The sequence below is a fragment of the Epinephelus fuscoguttatus genome, linkage group LG22 (assembly GCF_011397635.1).
Source record: "Epinephelus fuscoguttatus linkage group LG22, E.fuscoguttatus.final_Chr_v1".
NCBI classification, from domain to species: Eukaryota; Metazoa; Chordata; class Actinopteri; order Perciformes; family Serranidae; genus Epinephelus; species Epinephelus fuscoguttatus.
Window position 1 is genome coordinate 367037 of NC_064773.1, and position 25114 is coordinate 392150.

The following is a 25114-nucleotide window of genomic DNA, read 5'->3' on the forward strand; positions in this document are numbered from 1 at the left end:
TTTATCCTGATTTCATATGAGTAGAGGAAATCTCCGCTAGCTGCTAGGCTAATTTATACAATGTCAAATGCCATAGGCTTGTGCTAATAATGTTAGCATGCTGTATTTGTGGGGGAAATGTGTCCAGATAAAGACAAGTGTTTGTCTGCAACAAAGTTCATTCAGTGATTTCATGCACATGACACAAGTCAACACAAAATATTCTTGTGTTCAAACTCGCACGTGTAACGCAACATGAACATTTGCATTGCACACGCCAGTTGTTTTGTCAGTGAACCTTGTGAGCTGTAATGGAGCTGAATTTTGTAACGTTATCTTTGTTACATGTTGCTGTTGTCCCTGGCTTCATATGAGTAGAGAAAAACTGCACTAGCTGCTAGGCTAATTTATACAATGTAAAATGCTATAGGCTTGTGCTAATAACGTTAGCATGTTGTATTTGTGAGGAAAATGTGTCCAGATAAAGACAAGTGTTTGTCTGTGAATGCTGCGAGTTATAGTGAAGCTGATTTGTGTTTGAACTCCTCCCTCAGATGTGCAGCATGTTGTCAGAGATCTTTATCTTTGTCACATTTAAGAGGACATTTTCATTATATTTAATTCATCATGTCTAATTATTCCTTTACTTCTTTTTTCTATGCGCTGTTTTCTGTATTTCTTGGTTTTTATTGGATTATTTCTCACGGACTACTCAGTCTGCTTCCTGTTGGACTTTATTTTCTCTATAAGTTTAGTTCGTTTATCTGTTTCTCCTCCAGTTAAGGTCTGTCTGTATCAGTCTGGTTCATCTCCACCTCCCTGATTTTTCCTTTTTACTATTTGGATTTTTTACAGTTGTGTGTTGTGTGTACAAATAATAAAATCATGTCTTTATTAAGTCATGTCTAGGGTTTGTCTTTTAAATCAGTCAAACTTTAAAAAACGTGTGTTGTTGGGACGCAGGTCAGACTGCTGAACAGCTGGAAACTCAGTCACAGTTTTGTAGGTGAATAAAAATGAAACACATCATGTTTCTGTCGTGTGGAGTTTATTTGAACATATCTGTGGAGATGTTTAACAACGACCCCGAGGAACATTTTAATTCTTAAGTCTGAAAATAACCGTAAAAATACACAGTAACAAAAATATTTCAGTTTTTATCAAAGGCAGAAGAAGAAACATGACAAACTTTAACCCCTTAAAACACACCGATATACAGAGGATCAATAAAAACACAGGGTCAATAAAAACAGAGGATCAATGAAAACACAGGATCAATGAAAACACAGGATCAATAAAAACACAGGATCAATAAAGGATCTGACCCAGACGAGCAGAGCCTGCTGAATCGCCATCGGACCAATCAGATCAGTCTATCTGACAGAGGCGGGCTCTGGGCGGGCTTAACATGATGAGGACAGCGCTGCGCCGTAGGAGTCGAAAAGTAAACAGCAAACCAGTGGGGCTCAGTGCAATGAATACGTCACCTTGTTATTTGCTCTGATTGGCCATCGTGCTATCCAATTGTGTGCGGCGGCATTTAATATGCCTGAGTCAGTGCGGCCCCTTGGGTAGGAAGGGTGTATCGGTGAGGCCCAGACTCTAAATCTCTCCAGGCTATATCTGTTATTGAATCTAAAGTATTAAAAACAAAAGGAGGTGACTCGTTGAGGTCACAGCGAGGCGCTGACTGATGACACATCAGACGGACAGCGTGCTGCCTTCAATGGTCGATCCGTCTGACGTTCAATCTGCAGCTCGTTAATGTCCATTAAAACTCTTTCTCTCGTCTCTGTTTGCCTTTCTACAGTGAAGCCACATGTTTAACTGTTTCCCACAATCCTTCACTCCATCCTTCTCTCCTTCACTCATCACTCCATCCTTCTCTCCTTCACTCCTTCACTCATCACTCCATCCTTCTCTCCTTCACTCCTTCACTCATCACTCCATCCTTCTAGGGATGTCCCGATCCAATATTCAGATTGGTATCGGCCGCCAATATTAGCAAAAAACGTGCATCGGCATCGGATCGGACTGCATGGAAAAATGCCGATCCAAGAACTCCGATCCAGTTTTTCACGGAGTCCGATCCAGGTTTTCCGACCAGCCCAGCGCTCTGTGATTCAAGCAGTCCATTCCAGTGATCCGCTCCAGCTCTTACCATCAGTCCACCAGGCCAGCATGCAGACGGCAGACACACACAGGGAGGGTAGGAGGAGTAGCGGTCAATTAGTTAACTGACTATTTGTTTTCTGCTCTGGTTTTTTGAGAGTGATATTTTTATTTGGTTTACACTCTTACTGTTTAAGTAAAGAGCACTGATGGCATTGTTTTGGGCACAATTGGTGAAACTGGAGCCATGGATGGACTACAGAAACACTACTAAAATAACTGAAAAGGAAAGGCTGCATTGTTTGTTAAATGTCAACAATGTCTTGTGGTGTTAATCTATTTTTTATTAATTAGGGGGCCAAAGCACAAGTGTGTGGAGTCTTGCTGCTATTTTAATTTCAGTGTTAGACTACTAACCCGATTAAGTAGTTGTTCTTGTTAGAGTAATATTGCTTGATCAAACCTTTTCTAACATGACTGACAACAAAATAAGTGAATATGTATAATACGCGCTTGGATCGGTATCGGCCAAAACTCAAGGCTGTAATATCGGTATCGGATTGAAAGTGGAAAAAGCTGGATCAGGACATCCCTACATCCTTCACTCCTTCACTCATCACTCCATCCTTCTCTCTGCTGTGACATCAGCCCTGTGAGCTCCCTCCAGTGCTGTAACTAAGTACATTTACTGAATCACGTAACTTAAGTACAAATTTAAGGAACTATTACTGAGTCTGTTCTTTTTACCTCAGAGGGAAACACTGGACCGTTTCCTTCACGTCATAAATCTGACACTGAGTTTATAAAATATGGTGATGATTATTAATTAAACTAAACAACAGTGGAGCTGAAAAAATTAATCAATCAGCTGACTGACAGGAAATTAACTGGAAACTGTTTCTGACAAACATTTTGCTGTTACATTTTAGGTCAGTTACTTTAAAGTACTTTTAATACTTGAGTTACAATTTCCTGATTTTATTGACTCATATTTACTGCAGCAACATTTTCAGTTCAGACTCTGACCTGTAACAGAGTATTATGTAACATAGTATTATGTAAGATAGTATTTAGTAACAGAGTAGCAGTTTGAATCACTGAGTTTGGATCTGTCAGGTCCATCAGGTCCATCAGGTCCATCAGGACCATCAGGTCCGTCAGGTCTGTCAGGTCAAGTCAGGAAGATATTTCCAGTAAAGAGGTGACGTCAGAGACAGTCTGAGTCCAGGTATGTTCAACTGAGATAAGGCACTGCATCAGGTCCCTCATGTCTGTCAGGGCTACCAGGTCCAGTCTGACCAGACAGACCTACATCAGGTTTAGGGTTGTCTTCTGGTTCTGGACCTGGGCCACTGAGACGAAGCGAGGCCGCCGGCAGACCCTCCTCTTGGTGTTGTGCTTGTGGTTCCTCTGGTACATGTCTGCAACCATCAAAAAGCACAACAAGAGTTTGTCTTCAGTTCTCTCAGCAGACATCAGACTCTGTGGTTAAACAGAAAGTGACAGGAAGTGACAGGAAGTAGTACCTGTGAAGCTGATGACGTACTCTCTGTGGCCCTTCACCACTTTGACCTCGGCGGTTCTGTCACGCAGGAACGCCTCCTCAAGAGTCTGTGATGTCACTGACATGGTGCGCTGCTTCTCGTCCTGAGGGGGGCAGATGGTCCAGGTTTGTATTGATCTGATCAGTTACAGGTTCAAAGACTTTCAGCCATCAGACTCACCTCAGGAGCTGGTCTCAGAGTCCAAAGGTTCAAACTCAACCCTGTCCCTTAGGAAGAATACTCCCTTAAGTTAAGGGATTCCTTTAGGAGCAACTCTCAGGTTGTCTCCATTCCCTCGGCTAGCTCCAGAGATGCTAACTGTGCTAATGCTAACAGGAGGAGGAGGAGCTCCACCCACACATCAGCAGACTCTGAGGGCAGACTGACGGTGTGAACTCGTCACTCACAGCATCAACATGGTTACCTGGTTTTATCTGAGCTGAATAATGTGTCTTGCATCTCTTACTCCTCTTCAATCGACATAAATTGAACCACAGTTTCATGTTCCGCTGATTATTAACCTGTAGACAGACTCTGATTGGTTCCTTCAAATGTTCTGAAGGTTCCTGAAAACCTTCTGCCAACACATGAGAGCAAACTTCAGTTGTTAAGGGCAAACACCAAAATGTTTTCCTTTAAAGGAATACTCCAACGATTTGGGAGTTATGCCCTTTCTCTATCATTTTCATATTGAGACAACATGATCGATATCTTTTTTGTGTCTGTATGTCCAGTGGCTGGGTCTCGGTGGTTAGCATTGCAGCTTAGCTTAGCGAATACAATTGAAGTCTATAGGGGGTCAGTAGCCTACTCGTAAAAGTGAACAGATAAACGTCCTCCTGACCCTTCAGACCCTCCTGACCCCCTGACCTCCTGACCTCCTGACCCTTCAGACCCCCTGACCTCCTGACCTCCTGACCCTTCAGACCCCCTGACCTCCTGACCCTTCAGACCCTCCTGACCCCCTGACCTCCTGACCCTTCAGACCCTCCTGACCCTTCAGACCCTCCTGACCCCCTGACCTCCTGACCCTTCAGACCCTCCTGACCCTTCAGACCCTCCTGACCTCCTGACCCTTCAGACCTCCTGACCCTTCAGACCCTCCTGACCCTTCAGACCCTCCTGACCCCCTGACCTCCTGACCCTTCAGACCCCCTGACCTCCTGACCCTTCAGACCCTCCTGACCCCCTGACCTCCTGACCTCCTGACCTCCTGACCCTTCAGACCCTCCTGACCCTCTGACCTCCTGACCCTTCAGACCCTCCTGACCCCCTGACCTCCTGACCCTTCAGACCTCCTGACCTCCTGACCCTTCAGACCCTCCTGACCCTTCAGACCCTCCTGACCCCCTGACCCTTCAGACCCTCCTGACCCCCTGACCTCCTGACCTTTATGGTTAACCTCCCTCCAGCGGTCTGACTCACCGGCTGTCCGTACTCCACCCAGTCCCCGTGGTCTCCCTTGTAGTACCACAGCCACTCGGTTGTCAGGACATAGTGAGGCGGCTTTGTTACCGAGGAAACTGTGGAGAGGCGGCGAACGGGCTGCGATTCCTGAGTCATCGTCACGAAGTCGACGCCACAGCTGAAAACAGAGAAGAGTCTGAGTCAACACCTCATCCACTATCATCTTCACACCTGGACGAAGGTGAGATGTGACCTCCGACCTGTGCATCTTAGACGGGTCACAGAAGTCCTGCTCAATGTCCTCCATGTGCGGCAGATCCATCCAGGTGAAGCCATCAAACACCTCCCACTTGTAGGGCAGGTGGAAGTGAACACGGCGACACTCGTCTGGTCAGAAACAACAGAACGATGTGAGACTGCAGCGGAGAGAGGCTGTGGTTTCATTTAAAGAAATCTGCTCCTGTGGTGACGTTAGAGAAATGATTAACCTGATGACATCACACACCATTCAATAATCTCTTTAAGGTTCATAAAAAATAACAACACAAATAAAAGAGTATCCTCCTGCATGGACCAGAGTCTCTTTAACCGGCCCGGTGCAGCTGCACGTTTAGACAAAGACAGGCCTGTCTCCATTAGAGGCCTGGTCTGGTTACACCAAACACCTGGTTTTCAGCTAATGTCAAGTATTTAAACTCTGCTGCCATCTGGTGGAGTTTAAATAACCAGGTGATGTGTGATGACAGGGTGACGGTGAGGTTACGATGAAGTAATGAATGTGAACTCACTCTGAAACCTGCAGCTGTTTCTGGTGAAGTGCAGACAGATCTCTGTCCGCTCATCCGTCTGATCCACAGCGTGATACGACGAATCAGGAGACGTCTCTGACAGACACATGGATACATCGAGAGTCATCCTGCACGCTGTCTGATACACTGCTAATACTGAGCAGGTGTAAAAAGGTGTGTCATTGTTACCTGTGGCAGCGGCGGCGGTGAGGTGGTGGATGTTCCTGTAGATGACAGGCAGCTCGTGGATGACATCAGCGCTCAGTCCCCTCTCCTCCAGCATGCGGCGGCCTTCCTGGTCAATGGCGTGCTGGCGTTTACACTTGCTTCCGAACATGCAGTCGCCCTGGACGAAGTGCTGACACAGGTGCACCTTGGTGCAGCTCTCCCTGAAGGTGCAGTTGCCATGAGGACCGCAGCCTTTGTTGTAGTGCAGACACACCTGAGACAGGAAGTCAAACAGGAAGTGACACAGCCAGCGGTGAAACACCTGAGAAACACATTACACTGAAGAAATCTAATGTTTGTTTTTAATCATGACTGAACTTCCCATAATAAATCATCTTTTAATAAACGATTACAGGTGGACGTTTGTTGTAAATATGTGTTTTCATAATTACAACAAAAAGAGTTTGTGTTTATGGATTAAATGTAAAATATATATATATGTGATGCTTATAGAACGAAAGTCAGAATATACACAAAGAACAAAATCTGAAATGAAACTTTGAGTATATGGAGTGACAGTCTAAATATACGGAATTAAAGTTCCGTGACAGTCGGCATATATAGAATTAAAGTCTGGTTATATAGAACAAAACTTGATTTGAGTGTATGGAATAAAAGCCAGAATACTTAGAATGAACTTAAATATACAGAATGGAAGTCAGAATATATAAAACAAAACTCTGAGTGCATGAAGTGGCAGTCACAATATACGACATGAAAGTTTGAGTTTATAGAATGAAAGTTGGAATATAATGGAATAAAAGTACAGAAGAATATACAGAATTAAATTTGAATATATGGAATGAAACTTGAATATAGAGAATGAAAGCCCGAAAATATAGAATGAAACTTTGAGTGTATAGAGTAAAAGTTTGACTATATATAATTAAAGCCAGAATGATACTTTAAATATAAAGAATGAAAGTTGGATGAAACTCAGCATATATAGAACTAAAGTTTGGTTATATCAAATAAAAAGTTTCAGTTTATAGAATGAACATTGGAATATAATGGAATCAAAGTTTGATTATATGGATTAAAAGTCAGAATATACAGAACGGAATTAAAATGTATGGAATGAAACTTGAACATATTGAATACAAGTGGGAATACATAGGATCAAAGTTTGAGTGTATGGAATGACAGTGGGAATATATAGAGTTAAATTTAAATATACGGAATTAAAGTTTGGACATTAGGAGTGACAATGGGAATATATAGAGTTAAAGTTTAGATATACAGAATAAAGAGACAGAGAGAATCTATCACATGAAACTTAATAATATTGAATATAATTTGAGAAGACTCTCTTCTCAATAAAGTGTGATTAATGTGATGTTCTATTAATATGACTTTTTTCTATTAATATGGGTTTTCAACTGTAGGATTCTGATGAATGGATGAACAAATAAAAGGATGCTGTATTAATAAATGATGTGGTTGTGAGCATGAGATGTTTAGTCATGATGAATAAAACCAGACAGAAACAAAATGCTTTTACTTTACCTCTGAGGAAAACTCACTCACTCACCTCCACACCTTTATTGTTTTTTCTTTTTTTTTTAATTTTTGTTCTTTTTCTTTTTTGTTCTTTTTTAAATTTTTGTTCTTTTTTCTTCTTTTTTTTCTTCTTTTTTTGTTCTTTTCCCTTTGTTCGTTTTTTTTTTCTTTTTTGTTCTTTGTTTTGTTTGTTGACGTCTTCAACTGTCCAAAACCCAAAGATGTTTATTTTAACAGCAGAGAACACTCAGGTACATCACAGGTGTCTCAGGTGTGTCTCAGGTGTGTCTCAGGCGTGTCTCAGGTGTATCTCAGGTGTGTTACAGGTGTGTCTCAGGTGTGTCTCAGGCGTATCTCAGGCGTGTCTCAGGTGTATCTCAGGCGTGTCTCAGGTGTGTCTCAGATGTGTTACAGGTGTGTTACAGGCGTGTCTCAGGTGTATCTCAGGTGTATCTCAGGTGTGTTACAGATGTGTCTCAGGTGTGTTACAGGTGTGTCTCGGGTGTGTTACAGACGTGCCTCAGGTGTGTTACAGGCGTGTCTCAGGTGTATCTCAGGTGTGTTACAAGTGTGTCTCAGGTGTGTTACAGGCGTGTCTCAGGTGTGTCTCAGGTGTGTTACAGGAGTGTCTCAGGCATGTTACATGCGTGTTACATGCGTGTTACAGGCATGTCTCAGGTGTATCTCGGGTCTATCTCAGGTGTGTTACAGGCGTGTCTCAGGTGTGTTACAGGCGTGTCTCAGGTGTGTTACAGGTGTATCTCAGGTGTGTCTCAGATGTGTTACAGGTGTGTTACAGGCGTGTCTCAGGTGTATCTCAGGTGTGTTACAGGCGTGTCTCAGGTGTATCTCAGGTGTGTCTCAGGTGTGTTACAGGCGTGTCTCAGGTGTATCTCAGGTGTGTTACAGGTGTGGCTTAGGTGTATCTCGGGTGTATCTCGGGTGTATCTCAGGTGTGTTACAGGCGTGTCTCAGGTGTGTCTCAGGTGTATCTCAGGTGTGGCTCAGGTGTGGCTCAGGTGTGTTACAGGAGTGTCTCAGGTGTATCTCAGGTGTGTTACAGGTGTGGCTCAGGTGTATCTCAGGTGTATCTCAGGTGTGTTACAGGCGTGTCTGAGGTGTGTTATAGGCGTGTCTCAGGTGTATCTCGGGTGTATCTCAGGTGTGTTACAGGTGTGTCTCAGGTGTATCTCAGGTGTGTTACAGATGTGGCTCAGGTGTATCTCAGGTGTGGCTCAGGTGTGGCTCAGGTGTGTTACAGATGTGGCTCAGGTGTATCTCAGGTGTGTTACAGGTGTGGCTCAGGTGTATCTCAGGTGTGTTACAGGTGTGTTACAGGTGTGTCTCAGGTGTATCTCGGGTGTATCTCAGGTGTGTTACAGGTGTGTCTCAGGTGTGGCTCAGGTGTATCTCAGGTGTGTTACAGGTGTGTTACAGATGTATCTCAGGTGTGGCTCAGGTGTGGCTCAGGTGTATCTCAGGTGTGTTACAGGTGTGTCTCAGGTGTATCTCAGGTGTGTTACAGGTGTGGCTCAGGTGTGTCTCAGATATATCTCAGGTGTGTTACAGGTGTGTCTCAGGTTTATCTCTCGTGTGTTACAGGTGTATCTCAGGTGTGGCTCAGGTGTGCCTCAGGTGTGTTACCTCTGGCAGCAGGGCGGGGTCGTTCTGCAGCAGTAGCAGGAACAGCTGCTCCTCGTCGAGGTCGTGCAATGTGCATTCTCTCAGTAAGTCAAAGTTGCGACCCGAACGAATGTCGTGGGAGAATTTACACGGCTTCCTGCAACAGATGATGACATCACACATCTTCATATCATCAGTGATCAATAATCAATACTTAATATTTATCACCAGTCTGCTGCGTCCTGACTTTATGACAACCTGCTGCAGAATGAGTTGAACAGAACATACCTGCCGACTCTGGATTCAGCTGAATAAAAAGGATTCATAAATCATAACATTAAATTCTGAAGGTTTCACTCAGTGGTCAGGTGTGAACAGTTACAGGTGTGTGTGGTGCAGCTCAAACACCTGACGACACAATATTTAGATCCTCAGTGACAAACAGGTAAACACTAGTTAGTTAATGAGGGGAAAACTATTATCCAAATTCCAGCAGCTGCTGACACAAACAAACATGTGAAAACATGTCAACATGCATGACACGTTTCAAACAGCTGCTGTGAGATAAATAAATTCAGGCTGAGGAACAAACTGCAGCAGAGACGAGGACGGACTGATGAAGCTTCACTACAGGTTAATAAAGGACACCTGTCCACATGCAAATGAGGACGAGGAGCAGCAGATTCTACCTGAGATATGAACACATGATCAGAAACACTCAGACAGGTGAGCACACGCCATCATCATCACCATCAGTTTCATTTCCCTGGAATCAGTCAGCTGTTCTATGACTTCACTGTAACATGACACCTTCTCATGGCTATGGTGTTGCTATGGTAACAGCTTTGGTCCCTGTTTACTTCCTGTCAGCTGACAAACTGTCCAAGGTACAACGTTGTAATGTCACCTCAGTGAGGTGTGACACACTTTAATGAGACTAATTACAGATCGTCTGTGTGTCGGTCCCACGGTGACCACAGAGTCCTGATGATGATGATGATGATGATGATGATGATGGTTTTGTGGTGTAATGCTCCTTTAATACGCAGCTGCAGCAGGTTTCTGTTTCCTTAAGTTTCGTTTGGCCTGTTCACAGCTGCAGGAGGAGTGTATCCCTCCGCGGCGGAGGAAACAGACAGTGAAATTAATGCAGATGATGAGTTCAGTCTCTGCGTGTTGTTTTAGATCTACGGAAGCCTGGAAGCGGTTAATAACTTCATCAGAACAAACTGATTGTACATGTTACTGTGACACCCTGTGCGCGTGCGCGCTGCTCTCACCTGCCCTTGCCGAACCTGCAGTTTCCGTAGATGAAGAACTTGCACAGGTGGAGGTGTGGACAGTCCTCCTGGCTGCAGCCTCCGCTCTCCTCCCGACCGTATCGACCGCACAGCCGCAGGGACGTCTGGGCCACCACGGTGAGGCCCCCCGCCGGGCCGCCGACCAACAGGAAGCGGGGACACTTCTGGACGATGAAGCAGAACTCCTGCTCGGTGATGTCGACGCGCTGCAGCAGCTTGCGGTGCAGCTGCAGCAGCTCCATGGACCCGGAGCTGCTGCACAGCAAGCTGGTGGCGAGCTGCACCTCCCGGCTGTACCCGGACATGATGCTCTCTGAGCGGACTCCACCGGCAGACTGAGCCCGGTCTGTACCCGCAGCCCGGTACACCTCCCACAACACTTCCGCCTCCACACTGTCACGGTAAAAGCACACCTCCACAACACAGGCACAGCAGCTGATAGTGACGTCACTGTCTGACAATAAATAAACAGTAAACAGAAGCAGGAACAAAGTGCAGCAGTGTCTGGTCTGTACAGGAACAACTGCTCCGGAACAAAACTCACAATATATAAAACAAATCAGTCTGAATGAAGACTGAAGGTTTATTCTGCTGAGTGACACTGATCAGATGACACTCCTCTGACACTTATATTTGATATGGAACTACAGGGACGTGTGCTGTGCAGTGTTGGGTAAGGGTTACTTTAAAAATAATCAAAGTACTTTACTGCGTTACTTTTTTAAAAAGTAACCAGTTACTTTACTGCGTTACTCCCTGACAAATGTAACTCAAGCACTTTTGGGGCGTTGATGGCTTGGTGGTGGAGCAGGCGCCCGTGTGCAGGGCTGTTGCCACCGCGGCCGGTTCAGCTCCGGCCTGTGGCCCTTTGCTGCGTGTCGCTCCCTCTCTCTCCCCCTTCAGGCTCGTCTGTCCTGTACATTAAAGGCTTAAAAATGCCCGAAAAATATCTTAAAAAAAAAAAAAGTAACTCAAGCACTTTTAAAGTACTTTTGAGTATTCTACATTTCCTATTGGCCAATGGACCACAGGGCGCTAAGCCTACATTTTTTGTCTCCAAAATTAAAGTTATGGACCACTTGCCCTTCACTGAGATCCAGTTCTCCCATCACAGCCGTCACTTTGACCAGTAGAAACACACAACGATCTGCTGCCGTAGACAACTGTATGACAACAACACCCCAGCGTTTTTAATATTTCCTCTAGGGATGTTACCACACAGAGTAAAAGGGGGAAATGATGGTGTGAAACAGCAGAGGCACTTTGTCAACCCACTGAGTTAACGTTACTGTCATTAGCATCAAGCTAGCAAACAATGGTACATCCTCACGGTCGGACATAAAGTAATAACATTAACAAATAGCGGCGGGGCTTTTACTCACCACAGCTGCAGAGGCTCCCAGCTTCATTTGAAACAAACTACATTATAGACGGTCCATTATTTATTAATCCCTCTGTGTGTTTATATATTTACTTTAATCCGCTCCCGTTGTCTTTATAAAGTTAACAAATCACGTCGTCATTTCAAACTCAACACTTCCTGAACTTGTTTCAAATTAAAAGCCCCTTATAACCTCGGCTGAGAGAATCCCTCCATTTTCTAAATAGGCTTTTATTCTGAAACATTTGTCAGAACTTCCTGTGGAAGATACAGTAGCTTGACAGTTTACGTATGGCACTTCAAATGTAGCTCCTGCCATCTGCTGACGCTTTTAGGTGACTACAACAACATGTCGGCTGGCACATGAACACACACAGTGACTCAAATAATAGTAAAGTAATAAAAATAGGACAAGAATAACCCAATGACATCACACACGCCGTGAAAGATGACCGGGGATAATTGGTGAGTACCAGCGTGTAGCGTGTACCAGGCATAATGCAAGTCCTGAGTCTGAAATATGTCTGTCAGCGAGTCCTACTCCACCTGTTTAGACTCCACCGTAGACAACGGCAGCATTTCTCCGACCACGTAGCGAGCCACAAGCTTCATGACTTCTTTCAGACTGACAGGTTTAACGTTATCTCCGTTATTAGAACCAAACAACAGCCGTTGCTGTTTCGGAGCTGAAGGAGCAGCATCCTAAAAGTAACGGAAGTAACTGATGTCTTGTTTGAAAATGTACTCAAGAATTTGATTACTCAAACAGCAAACTAATACGTTAGGTTACTCGTTACTGCGTTACTTAATAACACGTTATACCCAACTCTGGTGCTGTGACAGAACATCAGAGATGGTAAATCAGCTGTTCAGTGAGAATAGAAAACATTCATCAGCTGTTTCCCTCTGGGCTCATCATGCTCTGTACAGACCGGACCTGTCCACCTCCTGCTGTGACACCTTCACTGACCACGCTGACACACCCACAGGAAAACTCTGTGTTTCACCAGCTTCCTGTTAAAACAACATAACACATCCTTCCTCACTGGCGGACTGACAGACTGTGTCTCCGCCCCACGTGTAACAGCAGCCTGGATCAAACCTGCTCAGGGCAGAAGCTGGGAAATAAATCTGGTCTCTTCCTGACAGAAATCTGCTGTTTACAAAGTTCAAGAGACATCCTTTGAACTTGTTCATGGCTGTCACTCTGTCAGGTTCAGTAAAGACACTGAGACCATGTGCACCCAGAGACCGTGTCCCATCTGGTCTGGACCTATGAACATCATCATCATCATTACAGGCCGGTTTCATGACTGTCACAGTTTTAAAAAGCTCCTCCCGCCCTTCACTGAGACACAAACTGCTGAGTGACCGTCAGGATGGATTCAGCACCAACACATGAACTGACAGAAGAAATAAACAGCTTGAATAAGAATCAGTTGTCAACATGAACATTCATAGACTTACAAAAAGCCTTTGACATGACTGATCACATTAAAATCAGGCATCAGTTTGTTCAGATGGGTGAATTTAAGTCATCATGTGGTCACATTACCTGTGGTGTCCCCCAGGGGTCAGTACTGGGGCCATGACTGTTTCTGTTATATATTAATGACCTGTGTGTCGGGTTACACAAACGCTGAAGTTTGTGTTATTTGTGGTTGATACTGATATTTAATGTTCCTGAGAGGACTGACAGCTGCTTCTGACACAGATCACAACAGACATCAACAAACTGTCACTGAATCTGACAAAAACAAAATAATGTCATTAAAAAAAAAAAGTGTGTAGGTATGTGCAGTTCGGGATCACATTCAGCCAAAGCTGTCAGGGAGCAGTGCATCATGGGAAAATCCAGACTCACACTGGACCATAGATCACTGTGATCATCTACTGCTCCTGTTAGAACAAGAGATAATTTACTTCTGAGCAACATTAAAAACGGTCGAGATGTCATTTAAATATTAAATCTAAAAACACAGAGTGCTGGTGCAGCTCTGCTGAGACGAGGTTTGTGTATTTAATATCTGAGACTCTTGTTTATTTATCTATATTAATGTTTGTCAATAAGTTGTTGACAGTTTCATTTTGAAATAAGAGATGAATAGTGAGAGTGAGGATTATAGAAGAGTTCACTTCTTCCTTTTCATCATGTTCATGTATTCTTTGTTTTTATTGTTTGTTTTGCTTGAAATGAAGTCACTGATTCATTGATTCATTATTAGTGTTATTAGTGTTAATGAAAGTGAAGTTGACATCATGTTTCTAACAGACTGATGAGACATTAAAATCAAACACATGGTTAATAATAATCTGAGTTTGATTTTAAATCTGTTTGTTTCAGAGGTTTTATTTTGCAGCCTCAGAGTGTGGCTGATGTTTGAACTCTGAGCTCACTGTGAAACCTTGATGATGAGCTGCAGGTGTGTGTGTGTGTGAGATCACACACAGGTGAGACTCGTCAGAGCTCCACCTCAGGTGAGATCAGGTGAGCGTGATGATGATGAAGATGATGAGTGAGTCATGATGCTGCTGCTGTCTGTCATGTGTCTGCTGCTCTCAGGTCAGAAATATACATTTACTCTCTCAACACATTTAACACCTGTTTTGTTTTTACACATGACAACATCTTCACGTGTTTGTGCATCAAACTCATCAGCTGCTGCTGTTGCTGCTGTCCTCATCATCTTGTGCTTTTGTTTTCCATCTCCTCAGACGTGACGTCAAATCATCTGAATGTGACAGTGAATGAAACTCTGCAGGGACATGAGACGTTCTCTGGACTCTTTGGATTCACAGGTACATTAATCAATAATTATTGATTCTCTCGTCAGATCTGATTCTAAACGTTCTGATCGTCCTCTGATTTAACTACTGTCACATTTTATCATCAAATGTTTCTCAGCACTAATAAAAAAAAGTGATTATTAAATTTAAAACAATTTTTAAAAACCAACTTCTGATTTTAAACATTTGTTGGAATGATTTTAAAAAAATATATTTAAAAAATATGAAATGTGATATTAAAACAATTTGTTTGAACTTGAACATTATATAGAAACCCCATCTCTCTCTCACACACACACACACACACACTTTATATAACGTGTATAAACATAAAATACAGTCAAAATCTTTTATAAATATTCATTTGATGTATTAATTTTTTTTTTTTACATATGTCGTCTCTCTAACCCGTTAAATGTTCCTGTACTTGTTCTCTTGTCATTTTATTACACAATAAAAGTGTGTGTGTGTTTATATATTTGTTTATATATATATATATATATATATATATATATATATATATATATATATATATATATATATATATATAAAATGTGTATGTATATATGTATGTATGTGTATATATATATATATATATATATATATATATATATACATACATACATACATACATACATACATACATACATACATAAAAATAAGTAAAAAAAACCTGCACATGTGGTGTTCAGAGCTGTCGGGGGTTCGTCCCTTCAGTCCGGAGCAGGAGCTGGAGTCCAGGATCATCGGGGGTCAGGAGGCCTGGGCTCACTCGTGGCCCTGGCAGGTGTCTCTTTGCTTCGCGTCCATGCCAGCCTGCGGAGGAGCCGTCATCGGCCCCATGTGGGTCGTCTCTGCCGCTCACTGCTTCAAGAGGTCAGAGGTCATCAGCAGCTGCACAGGTCCATTAAACCCACCCTGAGAATGACATGCGTCCTGTCTCACCTGTGTGCAGGTACAACAAAGCTTCCTTCTGGACGGTCCTGGCTGGAAAACACGACCTGGATAATCCTCACGAGCCGGGACAACAGGTGAGACACACTAACACTCTGACGCATTGTCAGAGGATCAGCTCTGACTCCAGTCTTCACTTCCTGTCAGCTGGTTGGAGTCGCCATGATCATCAACCATCACGGCTACAACACTCGCACCAAAGAGAGAGACATGGCGCTGCTGAAGCTGCAGCAGCCGCTCGTCTTCAACCAGTTTGTCAGACCCATCAACATCTGGCTGACCCCACTGCCGCCATTCAAGAAGTGCACCATCACTGGCTGGGGCTCCACCCGAGAGAGTGAGGACCTGTTCACACCCCTTTACACCAACATCAGATTGGTTTTGTCCCAGCTTCAAATAAAGTGGTTCAGAGCCTGAAAAGCTGCTCCCCAGATGGCACCAAAAATTGTACATTATAGTCTTTGGATAAAAACAAACATCTGTAATTTCAGGACAAAGTTCACAGGTAAATGACACCATCTTGGTACGGCGCTTTACTTACGTTGTACAACACCGTCTGTTGATGACACATCCTCGATTACGAAGATTCAGCTCAAAACTGGTGGAAAGTCTAGCTGGTTTGTTCGATAGCACCAAGGTTCCAAGAATCCTGAACAGAAATGGTTCAAGAACCAAAGTACATGTGGTGGGTTAGGGTTCCACCGGTGCTTCTCAAAGTCAAGCATGTTTCCTTGGTAGGGTGGGTCCTTCCAAGTCAGACACTAGACAAGACTCCCTCCCAGCATTCAGTGAACACACGTTGGAACAGGCTAGCAAGTGCCCAGATTATTAAAGAGGCTCCATTTCAATTCTGGCAAATTGTGCACAAAGAATTGTGGGTATTTTATGCCCAGTTAGGATACAAAACTGCATCCTTGAAAATTCTCTCAAAGAAGGACTCATCCATGGCAGAAATCGAAGGATCCTCGACACTGGAACAGACTTTCTGTGGGATTCGGCTGAATGTCTTCTTTGACATTCAGCTGTTAAAGGATCCATCCTGGACTTTGAGAAGCACCGTTTGTCTCAGTCTTTAGATCAAAACAAACATCTGTAGTAAGAGATCAAAAGTTTACAGGTAAACAATGTGATCTGCCATCTTGGCACTACCGATTACCCCTGTTGCACAACGCCCTCTGTTGACGACACATCCTCAATTACAATGATTCAGGTAGGAACGTGGTTCTCTACATAGCACCAAACTTAAGAGAGTCCTGAACAGACCCAATTCAAGACCCAGAGCTGATCTGGTGGCAAAGGGTTTCAGACAGCTTCTGAAGCTGGTCCAAAGTCACTCCACATTTCTTCTTCTTCTTCAGATGGAGCTCGAGTGAACAGACTGCAGGAGGTCAACGTCACCATCCTGCCCCTTGATGTCTGTAACCACTACTACCGCGGCAGGATGAGACCCTCCATGTTCTGTGCTGGGAGGGAAGAAGGAGGAGCTGATGCGTGCCAGGTACAACCTGAGGGACAGATCGTGTCCCATGACTGTCTCATGGTGTCTCTAACACGGTCCTGTCTGTGTCTCAGGGGGACTCTGGAGGTCCTCTGTCCTGCTTCACCGGCAGCAGGTACGAGCTGGCAGGTTTGGTGAGTTGGGGGATCGGCTGTGGACGAGCCAGGCGACCAGGAGTCTACGCCAGACTCCAGCTACAAATTCAGTGGATGTCTGACATCATGAGTATGTGTCACAGGTAACCAACACCTACCTGAGAGTTCACCTGAGACAGACAGGTCACATGATGTGTTTCATTCACAGGTGATCCAGGTATCATGTATACTGATGAAATCACAGCTGAAGGTTGGTGTTGATTTAAACTCTGCAGACAGAATCCAGCGTCCAGCTTCATGATCTAACCCTCAGTGTGACTGTTTGTCCACCTGGACTACAGAGGACAGGTGTGGGAAGCAGCAGCAGAGGTCCAGCTGTCAGACGCCTCCAGGCCTCGCTGCTCTCTCAGTGTCCCAGGACGGTGACGTGTCTGTGGGGAACTTAGCAGAGTCCTGCCCCTTCTTCTGGCCCTGGCAGGTCAGCCTGCAGTCCAACGGACGCCACTACTGCAGTGGAGCACTGATCCACCGCCGCTGGGTCCTCACCGCACAGCACTGCGGTGCCAGGTAAAACCACTACAGCTACGACTCCTACTGCTGCTGTGACAGGCTCATTTATTCCCTCCTTTAATGCAAAAATAAATCTGTCAGTTTTAAACATTGTAAACATCTCCACCCTCATACTTTCATGTGCCCTTTATGATGTCATAGATAGAGCCAATGGATGGCGCTATAGGGCAGAGTCAAAAGTTTCACAACAACAAACAAGGCAACGGTGGAGGAAGTCGTTATATTGTACCTATGAACAGAGGCCGTATGGTAGATGGCGGTGGTCTGTGAGGTCATTAAATACATGTTTTCTCTACATTACCGAGTCATTCTGTTCCACCATTTTCAAAATGTCTTCATCATCTTTGAATATGCTGCACTGCCTCCACGATCTCTGCTGGTTCTGCCCTGTTTCATCTGTATCTGAAATCTTTCAGAAAACGTGCACAAATATGGACAAAATGAACGCAGAGTTCGGACAGAAGGCTCCGCCCATCTCCGTCTCTGACATTGGTCACATGAGTCCTACTTCTGCTGCTGTCCCTGCTGACTGTTCTTTGTCCCCGCAGAGCTAAAGAGGACGTGGTGGTTCTGGGAGCTCATGACCTCCGCTTCTCATCGTCTCAAACCGTCCCTGTGGACGAGGTCTTCAACCTGCCGCAGGACGGCAGTTTCCCCCCGAAATCTGACCTGTCGCTGCTCCGCCTCAGCGTGCCCGCCAGATTCAGTAGGAACACCTGAAACATAAAGCACACCTACATTTTCCAGATTTCTGTAGCGTCACACCAGGTACTGTGTGAGGTGTGTCATGTGTTCTATAAAACACTGAAACTGTCTCCAGGCTCTGACGTGTCTCCAGTTTGTGTCCCTGATGAAGACGAGGAGCTCGATGACAGCTGGTCCTGTGTCACGACAGGCTGGGGAACCCCGAGAGCAACAGGTACTCTCCACACACAACAGGAAACACGATCAAAAGACTGTGAGATAAAACAGCTGAATCCTCGACAGAGATGATCAGACTGACGTCCTCTAATGTCGTCAGCGTCATGAGACAAAGATAACGTTTGTTTTTCGTGTAGCGGATGTTGATCCGGAGCGGCTGCATCACGTCACGCTGACTCTGGTGAACCAGACGAGCTGCAGGGAGAAATGGGGAGGAGGACTCATCACTGACTCCCACATCTGTACACATCCTGCAGGCTCCGCCTCCTGCATGGTAGCTCCACCCACACCCTGTCAGACCGTTGATCACATGTTCAGAGTCCATGACAACACAAAAGGTGTCATCAATAGAGTCGAGTATTCAGATTCAGATGTTTGGTTTCTGTCTGCAGGGCGACTCTGGAGCGCCGCTGCTGTGTCGGAAACGTGGTGCCTACTTCCTGTTTGGCGTGGTGACGTGGGGCAGCAGGCGGTGTGATGCAGACAAACCGGCTATCTTCTCCAGAGTATCTGATTACCACTCGTGGATTACTGAGCTGACTGAAGACATCTGAACGTTTGTGTTGGAGAATAAACTCTTTTAACTGGAAGCTGTTTGTCGTCTTTAAACTGACGGAGACTCAACGTTCACTCATCAGCTTCTCTGGAGCTTTTAACCACATCACATCATCTTCATCAGACAGCTGTGGATTTGATTATGACATTAGTATTAAAATATAAGCTCTGGAGAAGGAGAGTGAACTTTGAGTTAGGAGGGAAAAGTGTTCAGATTATTTTTGGTTTGTTTCTGGCTCAGACTGAGTGTGCGTTCACTCCAGTCCTGTTCGGTTCGCCTGTGCAGGTGTGAACACACCAAAGCAACCGGACCGAGACCTTCTTGAAGAGGTGGTCTCAGTCCGGTTCCAAAGGAACTCTGGTGCAGTTGGTTTGTGGTGAGAAGGTGTTGCGACCTGGATGTGAAGCAACTGCAGTCACATGACACATTGTTTGGGTTAAACATGAGCATGTTACAGTCCTGGAGGATTATTAATGTGCACCTCCTCCTGTACTGCCTTAATATGCACATTCAGCACATCCAATGCATCAAAACATTGTTTTCTAGTTGGAGCCGCGTTTGCCTCGTTTTCAAACTGTATGCTTTGACTAAAATGAACAATGACAGCAATATAGTCCACGATGAGCAGCGCTAAAATCAACCTGCGTAGTTGTCCCTCCATTGTGACATTAGAAAGTGTCACATTTATCTTGCAAGTGTACTCTTCTTCAACGTTTGCTTTACTTCCTGGATTTTTCCCACATGGAAATTCTGACCAATCAAGAGCAGCTTTCTCACACAAGGCATTTGATCTGGTCCTCTTGTAAATGCTGCCGTGAGAACACCAACCAACTCTAGGCAATTATACAACTTTGGAACAACATGAGTCCCTGATTCAGACCAGAGGAGACCACTCTAGGGCTGACAGCAGCCTGAAGTATTGTTGGTGCACTTTTACTTAAAAAAAAAAATTCTTTAAGACAAAAACACTGACAGAAGTAAAAATATTCTCATGGTCAAATTAATAAACTCAATTCTGTTTGGTTTTGGCTCATTGGTTTAGACTAAATTATTTTTCTTTACAGTCTTAAACTTCGACAGAAAGGATCATTCAGCTGGAACTTTTTAGGTTGAAATTTTGAAATGTTTTTATGATACATGATGATGCGTTTTATTTATCAGTCTTCCAACTAATCATCTTCATATTTACTCATTCAAAGACATATTTCCTACATCAGGATATTCACTGAAGGTCACCAGTGAGATTTGCTGGTGTCTTAATCATGAACCATTGTAAAGCCCTCTGAGGCAAATTGTGATTTAAGTAAAACTGAATATAAACCAGGCAGTGAATGTTACTTAACACGACACAAACAGTAGAAACAACTTGGAGCACAAATCTTTAACACTCTTTTAATCAAGTTTTAACTTCACAGTTGAGATTCTTCACATAACTTTTCATGTCTGCATGAAACACATTTATTTTCAGTAGAATGACTCCTTTCATGTTCTGGAATAAAAACCTCACAGTCTGACTCTGACTCTGAGAACCTGAACACATCATGATTCAGTTCAGTGCTCAGAGAGACAAACCTTGAGAGTCTGGGATTGAACAGCTGCTGTCTGTTATCAGAGGAGAAAATAAAACCTGGTGCGACAGTCTGAGATGAAACAGTTTGAAGCTGGTTGGAGGACTTTGAGATCACAGAGGTATACGACAGGTGTGAGGACCTGATCCCCAACAGTTTCCCACTCAGCTCTCTGACAGCAGGTCGTACGATCCGCTGTTCACCACTTCATGTTTGTCCTCCGCCTGCAAACACACAAGGAAATGTCCTCACTGCTTAATTCTGTCATCTTGTTTAATGCTGCATTTTAAAAAAAACAAACAGTTCAGACCAAAGATTCACAACGAGATGAAACCGTTTTAGAACGTTGCAGAGAAAAGTGTCAGCGGTCTGAACTGGCTTCACTGTAGCCAGTATCTCACTATCACTATCCTCATTCAGATTCTAAGAAGCTACAAATTATATTCAGCCACAAAATAAGTCTGAAAAGCTGCAAATCAGAACGAAGCGCAGAGAGTCGTTGGCTAGAGATGATACGCCGTCTCATGGCGGTCACTTCCTGTCGACGTTACAGATCAGAAGCGCAGAGAGTTGTTGACTAGAGACGATACGCCGTCTCATGGTGGTCACTTCCTGTCAGCGTTACAGATCAGAAGCACAGAGAGTCGTTGACTAGAGATGATACGCCGTCTCATGGTGGTCACTTCCTGTCAACCAGCAGGAACTCTTTTACATTGAAGGAACTGGAACCTATGAACCAACATTTTGATCTGACTCATGAACGGATGACTGATGTGTTTACTGAGGGTCAGTGGTCATGACTCACTGTGACATCAGATGTGTTGGACTCAACAGGTTCTGGAGTCGCTTCATAAACCGGGTTAGTGATGCTGCGGCTGTTGTCTGCAGGCCGAGCTTCTTCCTCCTCTTCATCCTCCTGTCAGAGACACCAGGAAAAACATCTTAGGCAAGCCAAGGCAAGGCAAGGCCATTTTATTTATATAGCACCATTCATACACAAGGCAATTCAATGTGCTTTACAAGAGAAATACATTAAAAACAATAGATCATTAAAAACAAGAGCTAAAAGCAAGACAATAAATAATTAAAAACGGTGCAGAAACTGCATTTAAAAAGCAAACATAAAGCAACAGCAGACAAATATAAAAACAATAGCTACAGATTATCCTAACAATAAGTTACATATCTAGTTCACTGGTAAGCTGCAGTAAATAGTAATGTTTTAAGCCCTGATTTAAATGAGCTGACAGTTTCAGCCGACCTCAGATATTCTGGAAGTTTGTTCCACAGGCGGGGAGCATAGAAACTAAAGGCTGCTTCACCTTGTTTGGTTTTGATCCTGGGAACACTGAGTAAACCTGTTCCAGATGATCTGAGGGGTCTGGATGCTTCATAACGTACAAGTATATCAGAGATGTATTTAGGCCCGAGACCATTTAGTGCTTTATAGACAAGTAACAAGATTTTAAAGTCTATCCTTTGACACACAGGAAGCCAGTGCAGTGACTTAAGCACTGGTGTGATGTGCTCCACTCTCTTGGTGTTGGTGAGGACTCTGGCAGCAGCGTTCTGGACGAGCTGCAGTTGTCTGATTGATTTTTTACTCAGGCCTGTGAAGACACCGTTACAATAGTCCAGCCTGCTGAAAATGAAAGCATGAACAAGTTTTTCTGTATCTTGTTTAGACTTGTTTACACTAATGTTATCAAATGATCAAAGATTTATCATAATAAATATTAAACTAACAGAACAATGTTTACAATAATATTATTAAAAGAATCATTAATGTGTTCATACTACACTGATGGTGATCAATGTTCACACTAATGTTCTCCTGACACCATCGGACGTGTGTCACTGACAGATGATGTCAGCGCAGCGTCAGGTCGACAGACAAACTGAACTCTGACCTTGAAGTAGTGGAACTGAAATGGTTTGGTGCTGTGGGTGTAGAAATGGTATCCAACAAAGATGACTGCTGCCACCAGAACAATCAGCAGCACCACTCCAACCCCCACCCCCGCCTTGTGAGCCACGTGCATCTGCAGAGCCAATCAGAGACCAGCGTCAGTCGTCACATACGGAAAATACAATAACAAACCAGGACACTTTTGCCTGTTAAACTCAGGTTATCAGGTTATCTATCAGATTAATAAACACCGTTACTATTATTAGTAAATATGGTTTTGTTGTGACATCACTTGCCTCTTGGCGAGGGGGCGGGGCTTTCAGTGGTCCCTGGAGAACATGGATGATGCCGTTTGAAGCCAGGATGTCGGAGTTGGTGACGAAGCGGCCGCTGATATAACGGGACGACTGAGGAGATTAGAAATGAAAAACATTTAAGTGGAGACTCTTTAAAGGATCTGTTGTGTCTGACACCTGAACCTGAACCATCGACACCAGCTCCTGCTTTTACACAATCTCTGTTACATTAAGAACTCACTGAAGGAACTCATGTTTGATTTGATCGACAGGAGTCTCGGCCAATCACAGTCAGCTGTTTGCTTGTTACTGCCTCTGACATACATGAGGGTGGCTGATGATCATGATGTCAGCTGTTTGCTGACACCCAGCTACATTTAGGTTATCAGAAGTCGGCCATTTTAAACCAGTGTCACTTTACTAACTGCATCCTGTACTCTGACCTGTGCTACAACATGCAGAGGTTAAACTGAACTCTGAACTGAATCTCTGACAGTGACTGAATGTGAAAGTGATGTGACTGAACTAAAGTCAGAACTCTGGGACGACATCAAGGATAAATGTCAAACATGTAAATGATATGTGACAACACAGTGAAGTGTCTGTGGTGAGTATCCTGACAGTTGATTGATCAGATATTTATAACCACTGACTGAGATGATAGATTCATGGGACAGGATGGTGTCGCCCTCTAGTGATTAGTCACAGTAATAAATCTGACCAGAGCCAACGGGTTGAGCAGGTCAGCGACTCCGAGGACGGTCAGACTGCCGACACGAGTCCTGATGCGACTGCCGTTCTTCAGCTGGCTGAGAGGAAGAGCCTGACCCTCCGACAGGTGGAACTCAACATCCCTCAGAGACAGAGTCTGCAGGGACACAGGGACGGACAGGTGAGGACACATGAACAGGCAGAGATACAGCACCTGCTGACACACCTCTGTGAATGACTCACCTGGTTTTCAGGCAGTCCGGTGTTGTCGGGGACAAACAGTGTTGACTGGACCGTCAGGTTACTGAGACGCTTCAGAAAGTGTTTCCCTGAATCAGACACCTGGGAGCAGTTCAGGATTTGCTGCAGGAGGAAATAAAGTTTAATAAGTGGCCACCAGTGGTGTGTTATTATAACGGGCCCTGGTGCTGATGCGGTCGTGCACATATCGTCTTGTCACATGATCAGAGACTTGACACTGGTTAACGTACATATTACTCAACAATCATCATTAAATATCTGCATATAAAAAATACCAAAGGAAATAAATTCATTCATTCATTCATTCATTCATCTTCTAACCGCTTCATCCTCTTGAGGGTCGCGGGGGGCTGGAGCCTATCCCAGCTGACACTGGGTGAGAGGCAGGGTTCACCCTGGACAGGTCACCAGACTATCACAGGACTGACACATAGAGACAGACAACCATTCACACTCACATTCACACCTACGGACAATTTAGAGTCACCAATTAACCTGCATGTCTTTGGACTGTGGGAGGAAGCTGGAGCACCTGGAGGAAACCCACGCTGACACAGGGAGAACATGCAAACTCCACACAGAAGGGCTCCCACGCCCGGGATTGAACCGGCAACCCTCTTGCTGTGAGGCGAGAGTGCTAACCACCACACCACCGTGCCGCCCAGGAAATAAATTATTCATTTAATTTAATAGTTGATTTTTAGTTACAGAATAAACACATGATTTGGTCATGAGGACCTCCAGTCTCTATCTGACCCAACGCCTCCTCAGACTTCATGACCAAACTGACAAAGATTAAAACTAAAAACACTTCCTGTATATTCTGGTCGGTTGCATCATCATGCGATTCATCTTAAAACAGTCACATGTTAAATTGTGGCTCACTGTGAAGAAGTTGGAGAAGGTCGGTGTGGATCTGAGGACCTGCAGCAGGTTTCCTGTACAGCTGAAACCATCTCCAACGTAACCGGGCTTACACTCACACTTCACCTCTGAAACAAACGAACAAACAAACAAACAAACAACAGACTGACTGCTATCTGCTGACTTTGACGATCGATACATCACAGTCACACCAGTTTGCGTTCTGAAGCCGTCTGATGTCCCTCTGAGGATATTATTACA

General features: G+C 44.3%; 3 protein-coding genes and 1 long non-coding RNA gene across 12 annotated transcripts in view; 2 read left to right on the forward strand and 2 right to left on the reverse strand.

The window, feature by feature from the left end:
* Nucleotides 1-1010: 1010 nt before the first annotated feature.
* parp12b (poly (ADP-ribose) polymerase family, member 12b) lies at nt 1011-10787 on the reverse strand. 2 transcript variants are annotated; one of them, XM_049567401.1, is made up of 8 exons: nt 10462-10787; nt 9203-9338; nt 6020-6272; nt 5831-5926; nt 5303-5429; nt 5061-5220; nt 3618-3738; nt 1011-3512 (listed from the first exon to the last, which is right to left on the reverse strand). In XM_049567401.1, the coding sequence occupies exons 1-8, from the start codon at nt 10785-10787 to the stop codon at nt 3400-3402; spliced, it is 1332 nt and encodes a 443-aa protein (XP_049423358.1). In that variant the 3' UTR covers nt 1011-3399. The 2 variants fall into 2 exon arrangements, with proteins under 2 accessions (XP_049423358.1, XP_049423359.1); XM_049567402.1 differs by lacking the exons at nt 1011-3512; nt 3618-3738 and adding an exon at nt 4377-4489 and having other exon boundaries at nt 5017-5220.
* LOC125883182 (uncharacterized) lies at nt 7602-9130 on the forward strand. Of its 7 annotated transcripts, none has more exons than XR_007448468.1 (5): nt 7602-8115; nt 8369-8456; nt 8578-8709; nt 8864-9017; nt 9062-9130. It is a non-coding gene; the product is annotated as an uncharacterized LOC125883182 (long non-coding RNA). The 7 variants fall into 7 exon arrangements; XR_007448467.1 differs by lacking the exon at nt 8864-9017 and adding an exon at nt 8457-8489 and having other exon boundaries at nt 7607-8115; nt 8369-8401; nt 8600-8742; nt 9018-9107; XR_007448466.1 differs by lacking the exon at nt 8864-9017 and having other exon boundaries at nt 7603-8005; nt 8358-8489; nt 8600-8742; nt 9018-9107.
* ovch1 (ovochymase 1) lies at nt 10766-20278 on the forward strand. Of its 2 annotated transcripts, none has more exons than XM_049567400.1 (14): nt 10766-10883; nt 12794-14426; nt 14579-14662; nt 15343-15526; nt 15606-15681; nt 15752-15941; nt 16963-17102; nt 17177-17327; nt 17406-17447; nt 17539-17764; nt 18316-18473; nt 18588-18686; nt 18826-18962; nt 19081-20278. In XM_049567400.1, the coding sequence occupies exons 2-14, from the start codon at nt 14387-14389 to the stop codon at nt 19240-19242; spliced, it is 1689 nt and encodes a 562-aa protein (XP_049423357.1). In that variant the 5' UTR covers nt 10766-10883; nt 12794-14386; the 3' UTR covers nt 19243-20278. The 2 variants fall into 2 exon arrangements, with proteins under 2 accessions (XP_049423357.1, XP_049423356.1); XM_049567399.1 differs by lacking the exon at nt 10766-10883 and having other exon boundaries at nt 12034-13873; nt 14208-14426.
* A 422-nt stretch (nt 20279-20700) lies between these two features.
* Nucleotides 20701-25114, reverse strand: part of stab2 (stabilin 2) — a 45737-nt gene continuing 41323 nt past the window's right edge. Inside the window, exons 62-68 of the mRNA XM_049567391.1 lie at nt 24875-24981; nt 23972-24091; nt 23739-23885; nt 23018-23128; nt 22723-22854; nt 21618-21728; nt 20701-21036 (exon numbers count right to left, since the gene is read on the reverse strand). Coding sequence (XP_049423348.1) covers nt 20977-21036; nt 21618-21728; nt 22723-22854; nt 23018-23128; nt 23739-23885; nt 23972-24091; nt 24875-24981 — 788 coding nt within the window. The 3' untranslated portion in view covers nt 20701-20976. The remainder of the gene's footprint in view (nt 21037-21617; nt 21729-22722; nt 22855-23017; nt 23129-23738; nt 23886-23971; nt 24092-24874; nt 24982-25114) is intronic.